This window comes from Suncus etruscus, chromosome 20 (assembly GCF_024139225.1).
Source record: "Suncus etruscus isolate mSunEtr1 chromosome 20, mSunEtr1.pri.cur, whole genome shotgun sequence".
NCBI classification, from domain to species: domain Eukaryota; kingdom Metazoa; phylum Chordata; class Mammalia; order Eulipotyphla; family Soricidae; genus Suncus; species Suncus etruscus.
Genome location: NC_064867.1, coordinates 9,939,334 through 9,957,968, shown reverse-complemented (window position 1 = coordinate 9,957,968; position 18,635 = coordinate 9,939,334). Strand labels below are relative to the sequence as shown.

Below are 18,635 nucleotides of genomic sequence, written 5' to 3'. Positions count from 1 at the left end.
ACACTATCGTAGATGCCATCCTAGGTTCAGTACAAAGACCAAGATCACCAACCACAGAAGATGGATTCAAATGGCACTGAGGCAACAGAACCTCTAGATTCACAAAGACTGACTTCACCATAAGGCCCACCTCAGGATCTGTACAGATACTGAGACCACTAAACACAGAGCTCTGAATGTATCACCCTGGACAAAGCAGAAGTCTTCCACACACAAAAAAACAAAACAAAACAAACAAAATAAAACACCACCGGGAGAGTAATGATCCTGAGCAAAGACTAGAACTGATCCCATGACAGTATACTCCAAGGACGGAGAATCCCCATATCTCATAGGGCAAGTGAATTCCGTTTCGAATGACCCCAATATTTACTGTGCCAGGGCAGAGGGAAAAAACAAAAATGCAAAAAGCACAAAACCTTGGATATTTTTTTATATACATATATATATTACCTTCATTTATTATTGTTATTATTATTTTTATTTACCTACCTATTTTGGTCGATTTCTCGGTTTGGATGTGATTATTGAAATTGTTGTCCCCAATTATTCTTTTTTTTTCTCTTCCTTTCTTTTCTTTCGTTATGTGCTACACCATGTTTCTTATTTCAAGACCACGGCGAGTTTTTTTGGTTTATATGTTTGTTTGTTTTTGTTTGTATTTTTTTATCAGTTTTTTGTGGTGCTTATCGATGTAACTGGAGACCTCACTGGATATTTGACACTTCTTTTGGTACTGATGGGGTGTTTCACCTTCTTTTTCTCCTTCATTTCCCAAATCGATGAGGAGAACCCCTAGAAGGATTCTGCCCATTTTGGGGGTATTAGACTCTTACCCCAGTTTACTCATTTTCTCTTTTTCAGGCAAAACCACCCAACTTGAACTGCTAGCCCTGCCCCCACTTAGAGGGGGAAATAATGGAGGCACCAAGACCAAACTGATGCAAGACTACTAAGTAGTAGGTCAAATACAGAGGGGATCACATATTCTAGCCACCCTGGGGGGAGGGAAGAGGAAATGGGAGGTAGGACAAAAACGGAGGTGTAGGGAGGACAATTTAGGGATGGGAATCCCCCCTGATTTTATGTAAATATGTACCTAGAATATTATTGTCAACAATATGTAAGCCACTATGATCAAAATAAAAATTATATATAAAAAAAGAAAAAAAATAAAGGTAATCCTCATTATACTGACCTCCATATTTCTAAAAAAAAAAAAGTTTCCTGTCAGTTTATTCTAATGTTTCACTATAAAAAAGATGTCATTTTTTTTGACTGCTATCAAAAGTTTTCTTTAAGTTATCATAATATAAATAATGATGATATGCCTTGATTTCAGTTTGTCTTTATTCTATGTTGGTTTTATTCAGCATCTTAAATCAATCACTTTTGCTAAATTTTAAAAGTACTCATCTATCCATGACAAAGCAGAAGTCTTCTATACACCAAAAAAGCACCAAGGGGAGAGTAAATGATCATGCAAAGAGTCTATAGTTAATCCCATGACAGTATACTTCAGGGGTGGAGAAACCCTTTATCTAGGCCAAGGGAATTCCCTGTATAATGTCCCCAGTAGTTACTGTGCCTATGCAGGGGGAAAAAAAACACAAAATAATCATTTTTCCACATATAAATTTATTGATTGATTGATTTTATTGATGTCTTTATTTTGGTGTAGATATTGAAGTTGATGTCTCCAATTTTATTTTATTTTATTTTCTCTTTCTCTTTCTTTTTGTACTTGAGCATGGTTTGATTTCAGAACTGAGACTATTGTATGGTGCTTGTCTTTATTGCTGTACTGCTCACTGGATATTTAATTTGATATTTCTTTCTGTATTGATGTGGTGTTTCAATTACCTTTTTCATGTCCTCGCTCAAACTGAGATTGAAAGCCTCTAGATAAGGACCCCACCATTTTCAGCTTATTTGATTTATTTTATTTGTTTTATTATTTTTATTTTTCATTCCATTCTATTGCTTTTCTTTCCTTCAAACAAAACCACATAACTCAAATTATCGTGCTCCACCTTTCAAATAAAGGGGGGAAACAAGGGAGAGTAGGAGGACCAAACACATATATGATCACTAATAGTAAGCTAGACAAAGAGGGGACCACCTACTCTAGCAGCCATGGGGATGATGGTGGAAGATAGAGTTGCAGGAAGAGAATGGAGATGGGGAGAGGACAAATTTGGTGATGGGTATTCCCCTGATTCAATTTTAATATGTACCTAAAATACTACTGTGAAAGATATGTAAGCCAATATGATCAAAATTAAAAAAAAGTGTTCATCTATTTTCCCCCAAGTGCCATTTTCCTTTTCCTTCTGGAATTCAAATTATATAATAAATATATATAAATTATATATATAAATAATATTGAATCTTCAGTTGTATTCTCCGAGGTCCCTGATGCTCTCTCTTTTTCACTCCCCCTTTCTCTTTTAATTTCTCTTTTTTGTTGTTTTTTGTTTTTGTTTTTGTTTTTGGGCCACACCCGGTGGTGCTCAGGGGTTACTCTTGGCTGTCTGCTCAGAAATAGCTCCTGGCAGGCATAGGGGACCATATGGGACACCGGGATTTGAACCAACCACCTTTGGTTCTGGATCGGCTGCTTGCAAGGCAAATGCCGCTGTGCTATCTCTCCGGGCCCTACTTTCTCTTTTATTTTTTCTTTATTTTCTTTCTGTTATTCAGAAACTTATTCTCTTGTCCTATTTTGTAATTCACTTTCTTTCCAAGCTATTTTTCCATGCAATATTCTACTAGTTATAATAGTTTTTGAGTTTGAAACTTCTATTTATTTTTCTTTATATTTCCTTGTTAAAGTTTTAAATAGTTTTTCACTTACTTAGTGTATGTTCCCAATTGTTTATTGAAGCACTTTGAACATGGTTTTAAAATCTTTGCTGTAATTTTACCCTTTCTGTTATGTTGGTATTGTCATTTATTGTTATGTTTCTTTTATTTAATTTGAGACCTTACCATTTCTAAGTATATAGAGTCATTTTTATTAAAATCTAAAATTTAAATTTATATATCTTAATATTATAAAGTTCTAGACCTTATTTAATACTTATGCTTAAGTTCCTTATAGTTGTTTTTATACTCTGCTCCAACAAATGCAGGGACACTGCCTTGTTATTGAAATGGGGAAACATAAATTCTATTTTTTGTTGTTTTTTGTTTGGGGGCCACACCCAGTGATGCTCAGGTGTTCCTCCTGGCTCCGTACTCAGAAATCGCTCCTGGCAGGCTCGGAGGATCACACGGGATACCAAGGGATCGAACCTGGGTCTGTCCCAGGTTGGCCACGTGCAAGAAAATGCCCTATCACTGTGCTATCACTCCAAGCCCTAGAAACATAACTTCTGCCTTCCCACTTGACTTTCATTGACACCTTAGTACAAGAGTTTGAGAACTCTCATTATTGCTGGGTACAGGTGATATTTCCAACTCCCTATGTGATATATACTGAAAAGGGAGCAAAATTGCCCTTCTGACCAATGGTTAAATTATTACTTCTCTTCTGACCCCACTCCAGCTGAAAGGGGAAGGGGCACCATGTTACTACAAGATAGGAGAATGGCAGGTTCTCAACGTGGTCTTCATTGACATCCAAATGTAGGTAGAACTAAAGTGAAGTCATCCTTTATTTTATTAACAGGCGTTTTCAGGAAGACCAGGAAAACTCGAAGGTATTCAAAGAGAATCACCTTGAACTGGGGATTGAACCCAACAGAGTCATGCATAAAAGCACTCTAGGCCTTTATACCTTCCCTCTGGTCCCAAACCCTCTTCTTTGTTATATCTAATAACATAATGAGGATTCCTCTTTAAGGGCTCATAACGGTGGATATCTAGGTTCCCAAGTGACCTTTGCTGTCATGAATAGGGTCTGAATGGCATGCATGACTATCATACTTTATGAGATGTTTTGCAAGAGGATAGCAATTAACATTTAATATTTTTCTATCTTGCCTGGTTACCTCTTTTCTGGTCTGTTGATTAGAGTGAGATTTTGGGTTTTGTTTGTTTGTTTGTTTATTTAGGCTGAGCTATTGGTGTGTCTACCTTTAGTTACAAGGATGTGTTTTGTAAGGGGAAAAGAACCCAGACAATTCACTATTATGCTATTCTCCCAACCTAGGAACCCGAACTGTTTCTTTCTCTCCACCTTTCATTCATTTCTATACTGTCATATATAAATAGTTAGAGCGGTTATTGAAATGAAGATGGAAAAGTAGATCTATATTATCTTCTTGAAAATATAAGTCTGAAATGATCTTCATCTTGGCTTTTAATTAAAATGGATTCAAGAGTGAAAATACATTACTTAAAGTGGCTCAATTTAAATGTAGATGATCAGGGGCCCCAGAGATAGCACAGCAGGTAGAAATTTGCTTTGGATGAGGCCAGTTCATCTAGCCTGCCAGAGAGTGATTCCAGAGCACAGAGACAGAATTAATTCCTGAGCACCCTGGAGTGTGGCCCAAAACCCAAAGAACAACAAACAAAAACAAAGTAGAGGCTCAGAGTCAGAGATCCTTGCACACCTCATATGGTCCCCCTGAGCATAGATAGGAGTAATCCTTAAGTACAAAGTACAGAGTCAGGGGTAAACCTTGAGCACAACCAGTTATTTCCCACACTCACCTTCCCTAGAAAAAGTGGAAGATCAGCAAAAGGAATGAAGTTTATAGGCTCACAAAGCAACTATATATACCTGGAAAGGTCACAGCTAATGTGTGTGACCCCTTTTCATTTCAACCATAGCAAACAATGAAATAGAGTTTCCAGAGACATATGAACTAGGTTGGGAAGGAGATGTGGTGCTTTAGAAATATAACATTCACTCTAAATCTCATTAGTAAACTTTTTTAAAATTATAAATTTGTTTGAGAATCTAATGAAAGTGTGATTCCAATACACCTACATAAATTTTAGATCAGTAAGATCAAGTCTTTGAATTTCAAATTAGGATATCCTTCTTTGAATGAAGAGAGAGACCAACAAAAAATTTCAATCTATACAATTATTTTCTGGTTTAATTATTCACCCCAGGACCATGCTATGAAGGGACCATGGGGGCATCAAGAGAATTCCAAGAGCAACACTTAAGAAGACATCCATTTTACTACAACTCCTTTGTCCTTCCCTGGATCCATCCCATCCTTGCCTCTTTTACCCCTTTATCCCCAGAGATGACTCTTCTGAACGGACAATTCCACTGTGGTTTTTTGTGTGTGATTATATACATCTATGGTCACCATGCTAACTGTCTATAGCAATGTAAAGAAGCATTTTTGGCCCCTTCTGGATTAAAAGCAAGTGGTAATATCTGTTTTGATTTCAGGGATGGACTTAATCATATCAGTGTGCCCTGAATAGTAGATGTTAAATTCATTTTTGTACATGTAATCATGCAGAAAAGAGAGGTTAAGAAAACCATGAAGGGGCCTGAGTGAAGGCACAGGGTAAGGCATTTTCCTTGCATGCAGCCAAATTGGATTTGATCTATGGAATCATATATGATCCTGTGCATGAGTGAGTTTGGAGCACAGAGCCAGGAGTAACTCCTGAGAGCTACTGGGTGTGACCTTCTACCTCCAACCTCCCCCCCCAAAAAAAGGTCATGGAAAATAGAAGAAATAATAGTAAGAATAGTCTGATAAACTATTTGTACTCTGGATCTTACTAGCAATGTAACTTTAAGTAATGCACTTAGGTTTTAGAAACTCAATTTCTTTGTCTTTGAAGCAGGTCAAAATTTGCTATCTAACTTATATCATTTGGTTTTCATGAGAGGCAAATAAGATCATGTATATGGATAATTTGTAAACTGGAACACATTATGCTAAAATTATATTGAGATCTCTATATACTTCATCCAGAGGTAGAATTTTCTGTACAGAATTATTATTTTCCTATAAAATATATTTGCATAAAGAACCTGATTTGAAACCATATGTGTTCTATGAAAAAATAATCATTTTTTCTATTTAAAGAAAACTATCTGAAAAAAAACCTGGGTGTTTCCCATAAAAGAAAAAATATGTTTCCTTTGAGGCATATAGCTGGATGAAAAAAATATACTGGAGCATAGTAAAGGGTGTCTATAAGATCAGTCAAATAAAACGTTAAGTGTTGCAAAAAATAGTTCAACTTTTTTTTTGTTTTTCAGTAGATTTTGTGTATAGAAGCAAAATGGTAACAATAACTTAAAAGGCAGCTTCTCTGAGCTAATTTCTCTGAAATCTTAGAAAGGTTTGCAGACTGATAGCCTTTAGGTGAAGAATGATCACCCACAATAAATGGGCTGACGCTATTATGACTTGAAGATAAGCATTTACCCTGGCAATTCTAAATAAAAACCAATGAGTCTTTTGTCAACTTCAGGAAGGAAACAAACCTTTGAAGTGTCTTTAGACACCCCGGTGCATGTGTTTCTAGCGATTCTATGGGTTAATAATTAAAACTTTTTGAGACTTGTGCAAATGATTATGCAAGAGCACACATCACACTGTGAATTATTCACAGCTGACACATAAAACTTAAGTGTTTCAGTACCAAATATTCTTTGCAATTATGCCTAGCAGTTCAAGTTTCTGTACTTATACAGGGGTTATGAACTAATCAAAAGTCAGTTTTTGATCAACAAATATTTGGTTACAATGTCAGAATGAGAGAATTAGAAATGAATGAGAACTCAAGGTATTCCCACAGGCTAGCTTCCAAATAATGTTCCAAGTGTCAATGAAATCAGTTTCATTTTAAATTCTGCCACATGCATCAATGTTTATTAATGAACCACCAAATACCTGCTTTATGGGAAGGTAAAGGTTATGTTTTGAATCCTTGCATGAAATCTGAAGCATTTTGAAGGAAATGGTCATACTACAAAATTGTGAGAACATGCTGACAAACAGTATTTAATTTATATAAGGTCAGAATCTTCCAGAAATAGTTTAACACCGGATATGGGGATAGGTCTCAGACACTGCTACAATGAGGTCAATCTGTGTTTCTTGAATACAAATCATTTTATCAGTGAAATTTCATTTCTTTATTTTGGGGGGAGCAATACTCAAGGTTCTCAGCAATTACTGTTGGCTCCACACTCAGGAATCAGTCCTGGCAACGTTCAGGGGACTGTCTAGGAGGCTGGAGATAGAACCCCATTTGGCTTCATGCAATGTAATCACCTTTTCTAAGTGAATTTTTATTTCTACCCTCCATTATATCCATTAACACTTCCAGTTGGTGAAAGATAAAGATGACTAAAGTAATGGCAGAAGCTGCCCAGAATGACTGTTGACAGTGAAACTCACCACAAGGAATTTCAAAATCTGAACTTATAATTAGAAATCAGCAATTCCTGGCACTGGAGTGATAGCACAATGGTAGGGAGTTTGTCTTGCATGTGGTTGACCTGAGACAGACCCGGGTTTGATTTCCAGCGTTCCATGTGGTCCCCTGAGCCTGCCAAGAGCAATTTCTGAGTGCAGAGCCAGGAATAACTCCTGAGCACTGCCTGGTGTGGCCCCAAATCAAACAAACAACCAAAACAAAACAAAAACGTTCTAAAAATCAGCAAGTCCAAACTCTTCTGAGAAGTATTAATATATAGAATGTGTTCCCCTTATCAAGCCATTTCCTCCAAAGCCATGATAACAGTGGCCAAATCCCTGACCAAAAATTTCTGCTTAGATTTTCAGATATAATGGATAATTATTCAGAGAACCAGAGCACAGGGAATGCTACTATATAGAAAATATAATTGTGTAGGTGAGGATAAAGCACAGTTTTATAATTGTATAGTCCTATTCAAATTTTCTCCTTAAAATTCCTTAATTCTTTTTACTCTTACTTACACAGCTGTAGAATTTATCTAGTTCATGTAATTTTAAAAAATGTATAAGTACAGAATTATTTATATTATTAATCTTAGATAATATATCTGTGAAAAAAGATTTAGTTGTTAAAAAGGTACTTTATCATATATTTATGTATTTTTAAATTTCAATAACTTTAAATACACATTTGCATATTAATAAATATCATAAGATGTTGGAGAAAGAAAAGAATTCTTAGTTTATTCCTTAGTGTGGTTTTATATTTGCACAGTTTGGTACCCAAATGATAACTGTGACCTCTCCTCTTTCCTTTCCGTCAGTGAACTTCTCTATTGTAGTGAGAAATGATTTTGTCTGAAACTAAAAGTTGTGTAGTTGTTTAGTTTGCTTTGTTTCATGACTCTGCAATGTGAATTTTAATTAACCACCTTAATTATTCTGTTCCCTCAGGCTCTTATAATGGGCTTGAGAATCCATGATGACCTCTCTAGTCATGTATTTGGTATCTCAGCTAGTGGGTTTAGAATTACTAAAGACTATTGAGTCTGTAGCTCTTTCTTCCCAGCCTTTCCATTTTTGATTTGGGTTATCTTAATTCATTAAGGTCTCAGAGTATTCAAACTTCTTACCAGATAACTGCTATGAGAAGTCTTTTTAAATGTAGAGCTGGTACTGTTGTCTTTTCCACAATATTCTATAAGGACAAGGACGCTAAAAAGCTGGCCTAGGGACTGGAGGGACAGTACAGCAGAAGGGTGTTTGCCTTGCACGCAGCCAACCCTGGACTGACCCTGATTTGATTCCTGGCATTCCACATGGTCCCCCAAGACTGCCAGGAGATATTTCTGAGATCATAACCAGGAGTAAGCCCTGAGCATTGCCAGATGTGGCCCCTCAAAAAATAAGCTGGCTTAAATTAGAGAGGAAAAGTAGGTAGATTCAATGCCATCTCTTGATCTGAGTACAGTGAATGAAATAAGGGATCCTTGACATCTTTGAAGGCAAATTGTTTTTACCACAATCAATAAAAGTCAACATTAGAGTACTGAAGAGAATGTACAGGAGATAAATACTTGGCTTAAATATGGCTGACCCAAGACAGATCCCTAGCACTCCATATTGTCCCCTGAGCTCTGCCAGGAGTCATTCCCTGAGTGAAATTAGGAGTAAGCTCTGAGTACTGTCAGGGAAGGAAGGAAGGAAGGAAGGAAGGAAGGAAGGAAGGAAGGAAGGAAGGAAGGAAGGAAGGAAGGAAGGAAGGAAGGAAGGAAGGAAGGAAGGAAGGAAGGAAGGAAGGAAGGAAGGAAGGAAGGAAGGAAGGAAGGAAGGAAGGAAGGAAGGAGGGAGGGAAGGAAGGAAGGAGGGAGGGAGGGAAGGAAGGAAGAAAGAATGGAAGGAGGGAAGGAAGTAAAGAAGGAAGTAGGGAAGAAGGAAAGGAAAGAAAAAGGGAGGGAGGAAGGGAGGGAGGAAGGAAGGAGGGAGGGAAGGAAGGTAAGAAGGAAGGAAGGAGGGAGGGAAGAAAGGAAAGAAGGAGGGAGGGAAGAAGGGAAGGACAGAAAGAGGGAGGGAGGATGGGAAAGAGAGAGAGAAAGGAAGGAAGAAGGAAGGAAGAAGGAAGGAAGAAGGAAGGAAGGTGGGAGGGAAAGAGGGAAGGAGAAAGGTAGGAGGGAGGGAGGAAGGGAAGGAAAGAAAGAGGGAGGAAGGAAGGAAGGAAGAAAAGAAGGAAGAAAGGAAGGAAGGTGAGAGGGAGAAAGGTAAGAGGGAGGAAGGAAGGGAAGGAAAGAAAGAGGAAGAAAGGAAGGGAGGAAGGAAGAGGAGAGAAGGAGAAAGTGAGGGAGTGAGGGAGGAAGAAAGGAAGGAGAAAAGGAGGGAGGGAGAAAGGAAGAGAGGAAGGAATGGAGGAGGTAGAAAGGGAAGGAGGGAAAGGAAGAGAGGAAGAAAGAAAAGAAGGAATATGGAAGGGAGGAATAACATAATAATAATAACATTATTGTTATTGGATTGATTCAATGATTCTGCTTTGTGTTACTTTCTTCTTTTCTCTGTTATCGTTTTAAGTTCTTATGTGTATCACTTTACATTTATGTTTCAGGTGTAGAGAAGAGGAGTGGTAAGTGAGAAAATGAATCACCTCAACTCTTTTTTGTAATAAAAAATGAAAAATAAAAATGTTTTTTCTAGCCTTGAACACATCAAGTTTCTTCTTCAATGTTTTTATTTAAATTTAGACCACATACCATTTTTCCCTTTATTTAAACATCTTGATTACAAATATGATTGTGATTAGGTTTCAGTCATGTAAAGAACACACCCTTCACCAGTGCAACATTCCCACCACCAATGGCCCAAATCTCCCTCCATCCCACCCCATCCCCACCTATACTCCAAACAGGCTTTCCAGTTCCCTCATTCATTCATATGATTATGGTAGTTATCTGTGTAGTTTTTTCTATAACTGCACTCACCACTCTTTGTGGTGAGCTTCATGAAGTGAGCTGGAAGTTCCAGCCTTCCTCTCATTGTCTCTGAGGATTGTTGCAAAAATAACTTTTATCTTTCTTAAAACCCATAGATGAGTGAGACTATTCTGGGTCTCTCTCTCTCCCTCTGACTTATTTCACTCAGCATGATAGATTCCATATACATATCCATGTATAGGAAAAAAATCATGACCTCATCTCTCCTGACGGCTGCATAATATTCCATTATGTATATGTACCACAGTTTCTTTTTTTTTTTTTTTTTTTTTTTGGTTTTTGGGCCACACCCTGTGACGCTCAGGGGTTACTCCTGGCTATGCGCTCAGAAGTTGCTCCTGGCTTCTTGGGGGACCATATGGGATGCCGGGGGATCGAACCGCGGTCCGTCCTAGGCTAGCGCAGGCAAGGCAGGCACCTTACCTCCAGCGCCACCGCCCGGCCCCATACCACAGTTTCTTTAGCCATTCTTCTGTTGAAGGGCATCTTGGTTGTTTCCAGAGCCATTTTTAAGCAAGTCTAGGTCCTTTCTCTAAGATGTAATTAAATCCACATCCTAAAAAGCTTGAAATGATGAATGGAAAAATAGAAAGAGAAAATAGACATAGATATTGGGTAAAAAAATATGGTGTTGACCATATTCTCTCTGTATATTTTAATCTGAAATGACAAAAATGCAATACTTCAATCAAAAATATATGTTGAGTTTTTTTGCCCTGATCATCTTCAACTCTTATAACAAATTTTGTAACATTAATCTCGCCTCTTTTACATTTATTTGATTTCTCTTTCCTGTTTTTTACCCTAATATAAGCCTCTGACTTGTGCTAACACTGCTGATATGTTCATCTATAATGTTATTACTCATACTTTACCTGTCTCTGGCTCGTGGTTCAAACTTGGAAGATATTTCTTCCCGCTAGAACTTCTCTCGGTGTCATGTTGGATTCTAGTCATATAGATTTCTAGTCACAACTTCTGTGAGAACCTGAGCTCATTATCATTATGGAATTATTTTTTACTTATTGTGTTTTATTATGTATGTTTCATATTGGATTATAAATACTGCTCTATGCCCTTCCATTAAGGCAAGGATACCATTTGAGGTGTTTTATGTCTTCAAAACATTGCATAGTATTTGGGCCATAACTAAGAGTCAATAAAATACTGACTTAAAAAATTAATAGTGGCATGGTAAGTTGACTTCTCCTAAAATAATGGGAAACTATTGAATAACTGAAAATATTATGCTCTTCTGGTATTTTTGGAGGAGATCATTTTGACAGTTGTAGAAAATGTAGTAAAATCTAGTAAGACTAGAAAGAAAAGGATGGCAAGAAAACAGGATTAATCTTGTATTCTTCTGTTTAGAAGAAAAATACTGTCCAAGATGAGAATGAGAGCTGAGCATGTTTAAAATATAATTAAAAAGTAAATAAATGGACTTCACTGCATTTATTTCTAGAAAATAAAATAGACAAAAATTTATAGCTGGTTTCATGTTTCTGGCTTGGGTGACATATTGGTGAGCTTTTTCTTGACACAGGGCATGTCCCAATGGGATATTCTTTTTTTGGGACATAAGTAAGGAAGATATGATGAAAGTGAACATTCATAAATTCAGTTCAGTGGACAATTGATATAGTTTTAGCTCAGGTGTTAAATTATACCTTGATAATATTAGGTTTGGAAATCTTCAATTCATTAATAAAGACATAGAGACCTCTGATTCTGCAGGAGGAGTGAGAGAAAGGACAGAAGATATAATAGGCAAATATATGCATTTGACCAATTCTTAGGAGAAAGCTGACCTACAAAATTATTAAGGAATAACTGAAGAAGAAGGCAGGAAATAAGAAGCACACTTCTGCAAGAGTTTTCATAAGAAAATGCAATAGACTGGGTAGCTTAAACAAGAACTTATTTCTTACTCTTTCAGAGATTACATCATCAAGTGCTGGCCAATTTTCTTTCTCATGAAGCCTATTTTCTTGACTTGCAGATAGCTACCATCTTATCTTGTGTTCACATGGCCTCTTTGTTCATGTCAGTATCTGTATTTGCATTGATCTCTTTGATCATATCTGTACCTCATAATCATTGTACGGTGCGGAAAGGGCCTCCCAAGTTGCACTCATGGGAAGCAGGGGTTCTTTTAAGACAGTGATACTAGCTTTTCATTGCTAAGCCCTGAGGAAGCAGAGCCCTACTTAGACCTTGCAGTTCCAGGGACCACCAGAGCATCTTTGTGATAAGTGTGGGTTCCAGGTTACATCTGGAATGCTCAGGGAGTTATGTGATCCAGTGTCTGCTTGCACTATTATCTCCTGACCACTGAGTTATCTCTGGCCCAGTACTCTTTTTTTTTATCTAATCTAATTATCTCTTTAAAGATCCTATCTTCAAATAGGAGCTTTACCAATGTTAGGGCTTCAAAGTATGCATTTGGGGAAATATCATCAGTTTAAATAGTAGAATACAAGAACTTCATGGAAGTCAAAGGGGAGAAAATGATAAGCAAGAAAGATAAAAACTAGCATCCAAGGCACAATACAAATAATTCTGGTACCCCTCCAACTGTGATATGCCCACACTCATACCAGCTGAAGACAACCCATGTTGAACAAAAGGACTTTTCATTGGCATAATGATGGCAGTGGGTTGATAAAGCAGTAGAATATAAGGGAGTGATAATTACAGAGGATGATTCTGATCTTTCTAGACTCATTCCAAGTACTATGGTGACCAGGCTGTTTAGGTGATTAGAGGCAATTTCTAATCAATTTATTTTGAGTGTAGATTCCAAAGTTAGAGAGGTCTCAGTTCAAATGTGGGTTCTGTTCTTGTTATGTCACCATTGCCAAGTATTTAATCTAATACTCAGTTTCTTCATGTGTACTATGATAGTTTAGCACATATTACAAAATGTTAAAAAATGATTCTCTGGGCCCGGAGAGATAGCACAGCGGCCTTTGCCTTGCAAGCAGCCGATCCAGGACCAAAGGAGGTTGGTTCGAATCCCGGTGTCCCATATGGTCCCCCGTGCCTGCCAGGAGCTATTTCTGAGCAGACAGCCGGGAGTAACCCCTGAGCAACGCCAGATGTGCCCCCCCCCAAAAAAAAGAAAGAAATTATTCTCTGTAACTCTGTAACTACTCACTTTTGCTTTATACCTTCCACTTTTACTCAGGCTTTTTCACATAAATTAATATATAGTTTATAGTTTAAAATATTATTTTTCTCCAAAAGGAACAGTTTTTACTTTATAAACATGCAGCATGACTGACTACCATTTCTACTGATTTTTATAAAGAATTGCAATGTAAGGAATAAATTCAGGAAATAGACATTCTCAATTTTTCTTCCTTGGAAGTCATGATATATGCACTGAGCACTGAACAGTACTAAAAATGAAAATGCATAATCTATGCTTCCAAAGACTTTATAATTAGTGAGGTAGAATTATAAATAATAAATGAATAGCTATAATATTCTATGTTAGAATAAGATATGTAAACACTATAGGTTCAGTATATTTATTGACCCTTGCATTTTTTTTGAGGAGAGTTTATGTAGACTGGAAGAATCACAGATATTCCTTGTGGAGGAGGGCTAGAATTGTGAATGGCCCTGTTTTACATGACTGTACAACACTATTGTCCTATTGCCTATTGGTCTAAGAAAATTATTAGAAGAGTTGAAAATGATTGATTTACTAGAAAAAGCATCTTCCTCTTAATGAAGTTGCCAGCAAACTCAACAGCTATGCAACAAAAGGTCAGGGAAGAAAAAAGATCTAGAAATTTCAGGTCTCAAATGAACTGCATTTGTCTTTTGTTCAATTGTGTGCGTATAAGTTTAGAACTTATAAAATTAAAAAAACATAAAGGAATTGTTTAGCTTTGGGTCCAGTTTTTGGTTTGAATGTTTATCAATTTGGTAGGGCTTAAATTCCTTTAGTTTTGAGCAAAGATTTTTTTTAAATTTAAGTTTTGGGTCAAGCTTTTATTTTAGGGGATGGGGCTATACCCAATATTGCTTTGACATTACTCCTGGCTCTGTGCTGAGAAATCACTCAGTGGTAAACAGGGGAATGAATTGCAGTCATTAGGCAATTAGCAATCATAGGCCACTTGCAGGCAAGTTCTCTCCACCTGTACTTTCTCTCTGCACCCTGAGTCTAACTTTCATATTTGGTGTTGCTCTGTATCTATTTGCAAATATATATACTAATGTCTATATGACTAAAGAGAAAATTCTATTAAGTCAATATGTGCACACAATGTCTTAATAATATTTGTCAATCTCTTTTAAAATCCTTCCCAAAAATATCAGTGCCAAAATTTTAAGCTCATCTAATTACAAAAATTGTGAATTTACATGCTTAAAATTCCATTTTACTAATTTCTTAAAGATGATTTTGCATTAGGTATTATTAAATTTAAGCTTTCAGTTTTATGAGATTGATAATCAAATCAGAAATGGTAAAGACAAAGTTAATAAACAGGAGTGGGTTGGAGAGTTATTATGGATGACCAGGTACGTGCCTTTCAGATGGCTGACCTGAGTTCAATTCTTGGCACCTCATATAGTTCTGGAGTCCCTTCAGGAGTGATCCATGAGTCCAGAGCCAGATGTTAGTGCTGCACACTGCTGGGTGTACCCCAAAATCAAGCAAACAAAAAAGTTGAAGGGCAATAAAACCACCAAGAACAACAACAAGCAGAACAATAAAAATTGCAGTGGTGAAATTTATATTTTACCACTAGACAAGACATCTAGTTAAATACTTCACATGATAACATGGAATCCAAAATTTCAAATTTAACCTCTAATGATATAAAAGTATCTGCTTTTGCTATAAGAATAGAAAAGAAAGTTTGTGGTATCAAGTAGAAATTTGTTAACTTTAGTGCATTTTGGGAGGAAGGAAGTATATGTACGCTGTGCAGAGGAACTTGGGTAAATATAGGGGAAAAGGATCTAGGGGAAATAAGAAAAACATACTTCTTCATTTTTAAGAAAAGGAAGCAGTAGTGACATCACTTTTACTGAAACTTATCCTGTTTACATCTCCAGATATTAGATAATAGATTGACTTTACCAGAGTCAGGAAATAATAATGAAGCATCATGTTTTTCTGAATCTTTCTTATTTCACTCATGCTGCCAACCTTCAAATGCATATTAAACATTGATCTTATTCTAGTGGCTAAGGATTGCAGCACTGAATGGAAGAATTCATAATTTTGTCCTCGAGAGTTATGAACTTCAGTAGGGGAGAGAAATTGGAATGAAGGAGTGATAGATACAAATCATTACAAAATTACAATGGAAGTAACTACTAATAAAAGAGGCAGATGGTACTAAGGGAACTTAGAGGTGAGGCATAGCTTACCCAGGAAGGAAATAAGGCTCCGACAGATAAACAGGAGTGGTCTGGATGAAGAGGAAAGGAAGAGCAAAGAAAACAATGTGCATACTCAGAAGAATGGAAGAATCGGTGTTGGAAAAAAATTGGTGTGTGCTTAAATAATTTAGAGATGCTATTCAACAAAACGAGCTAAAAAACAATGTGGAATGGGCATTAAATACACCTGAATGCACCCAGTATTTCTCCTCTATCTACAGAGCAATGGGAAGCCATTGGATGATTTTCATCAGAGAGTTGCTATCATTAATCAATAGTCAATATGCATTTTGAAAACCTAATCTTGCTCTGATTATAGGCACTGAGAGAAAAGGTCCAGAATGGTGTAACTTGGCACAAGGGATTGGTAGAGTCCTACTCAGGGACAAGAGAATCAAGATCGAGGGAGATGCTCAGAAAGAATGGGAATCCCCCCTGATTTTATGTAAATATGTACTTAGAATATTATTGTCAACAATATGTAAGCCACTATGATCAAAATAAAAATTATATTAAAAAAAGAATGAGAAGCAAAATTTGAACTCAACTTGTCTGTATCCTTCCCGTAGACCAAGGCTGTGGGGGCCCCAAGATAGGCAGCTATCCTGACTTCACTTCACTGCTTATCTTGCATTTGAAAAGCAAGAACCGGGAAGGAGTTTTCTTCCCCTAAAAGATAGTCAGAGGTAGTCAGAGAGTAGAACAATGGTGACAAGACTTAAAGGTTCAGGATTAAGTAAACACACACGCACACAGGCACACACACACACACACACACACTTTTATCCACAGCAAATTTGAGTTTCTTGGAAGGGCTCTTTGCCTATATTCCCAGTAATTCTGTGTCCCTGGCTCCGCAAACAATAGTTGAGTCCTTGTGCAATGTAGGGAGAACTCCTAGCCAAAGCTCCACAAGGCAGAATCTACTTTCTGGAAAACTAGTAATAGGGCTGTTTTATAATTCCTGGTCCCATGAAAACAGGCAGGACATAGCAGGTGTGTGTGTTTATTAATACTTAAACTTCAGGAGAGATATAAATCTGGCTTGTTTGGGAGCAAACCAGTTCACCGAAGCAAGATGGGACTGGTGGAAGTTTATTCAGCCCAAAGGTCCCTCTTCTGCAGAGAAGAGACTTTTCTCTCTTCTGGCAGTACTGGCTTGCAAGTCCAGGTAGTGGGTTAATTATCCGGCCACTTGTATTTTCGCCTTTTCTGCTTGCTCTGAAGATAACATGTCTTATCTATTCTTGTTCGGGAAGGACTGATGTTTTCCAATGAGTCACTAAATCACTCTGGAAGAGACCCTTTAAAATGGTAGACCCCCGTTTCCAGACCCCCAGGGATTCCCAGAAAGGGATCCTAGATATAATCAGAACCTGCATTTAAACAAGACTGCTGGGGGTGGGGGGAATCCCTACACACAGTAGAATTTGGGGTGAGTGGGGACTTGTACACTTAGGCCCCTGGTCAGAAAAACATTCGCCATGTAACCATGCATGTATGTACGCATAACTGAAGCACAAGTTTAATGAAGCAACGCTTCAATATTTCCTCGGGGGTTGCTGCTGCTGGTGATGGTGGTGGGAGAAACATATGCTCAAAACTCACTCATGAATGGCTTCTGGTAGCTTGGAAAACACACACACACACACACACACACACACACACACACACACACACACACACTTCAAAGCCCCTAAGAAGAATATCAAGAAGGTGGGGACTTCTGGGGTGGGTGGGGGGTATGCAGTGCAAGGGGAAAGGGCTGTTGAAGTTACTGATGGAGGTGGCACGCCCACCTGGTAGGCTAGGGGTCGGGGGTCTTTTCTGCAAAGCGTGTAGGGAGCCACTGCGAGGGAGGACTCGGAGCTGGAGGAAGGCGAGGGGCAGCGGAAAGTTTGCAGGCACCCCAAGAGGGGCTGGACTCCGGGACGTGATTGACAGTTGGCAGGGAGAGCTAAGGCGAAGGGGAGCAGGCTCCCCGGCCGCCCTAAGGTCCTGCCCAGCTGTTGGCGAGGAGTTTCCTGTTCCCCCCGCAGGCCGGGGTGAAGTCGAGAGAGAGAGAGAGAGAGAGAGAGAGCGAGGGAGCGAGGGAGTGAGTCACTCGCGCGCCCCGATCGTCTACACCCCCGTGCGCAAAAGCAGACGCGCCCCGGGCGGGAGCCGGCCGTCCCGCGCCTTCGCCGGCCTCCAGGGCCCCCTGGGCGCGCGCGCCGCCGCATCTGGACACATCTGGACACATCTGGCGCGGGGTCCCGAGCGCCAGCGAAGCGCAGCCGAGCTTGGGGGGGAGGCTCCGGCTGGGGGGCTCGGTCTATGCGGAGCGGCGGGGGCTGCCATGGGTTCGGGGCTGCTCCGGGGCCTGTGGCCGCTCCCGCTCGTCCTGTGGATGCGCCTCGCCGGCACCGTGCCGCCGCACGTCCAGAAGTCGGGTGAGTTTTGGGTGCGTCTGGACCCGGCTTTGGGGTGGTGGGGTTGGCTTGGAAAGGGGGCGATCCGGGGCTCCCCGCCCCTTCGCCACGCTTGACAGGCGACCTCAGGAAGCAAGACTTTTGGCCAAAAGTTGGCCCGGGTAGCATGCTCCCAGCATCCCCACCAAGGACCCCCGCGATTGCGAGAAGGGGTCAAGGGAAAAAGTTGGAAGCGGGACTGGCTGGGCCCTTTGCGAGTGGCAGGAAAAGGCGTCGTGCTGGCCGCTTGCAGCCGCACCTCCACCCCCGGAAAGGGAAGTTTGGGGACTCGCTTATCGGAAATCGGCCCGATGCTTTGCAAGACTTTGCAGCAGCGTCTGCTCAGGCCGCCCCCCGAACACCCAGAGCACCTGGAGCCACCGCGGGCCCACAGCGATGCTGCGAGTCCGACCCGGGTGCGGCCCAGCCAGCTCCAC

General features: G+C 39.3%; 1 protein-coding gene across 1 annotated transcript in view; it reads left to right on the top strand.

The window, feature by feature from the left end:
• Nucleotides 1-18,038: 18,038 nt before the first annotated feature.
• Nucleotides 18,039-18,635, top strand: part of TGFBR2 (transforming growth factor beta receptor 2) — a 102,882-nt gene continuing 102,285 nt past the window's right edge. The window contains exon 1 of the mRNA XM_049766084.1: nucleotides 18,039-18,180. Coding sequence (XP_049622041.1) covers nucleotides 18,087-18,180 — 94 coding nt within the window. The 5' untranslated portion in view covers nucleotides 18,039-18,086. The remainder of the gene's footprint in view (nucleotides 18,181-18,635) is intronic.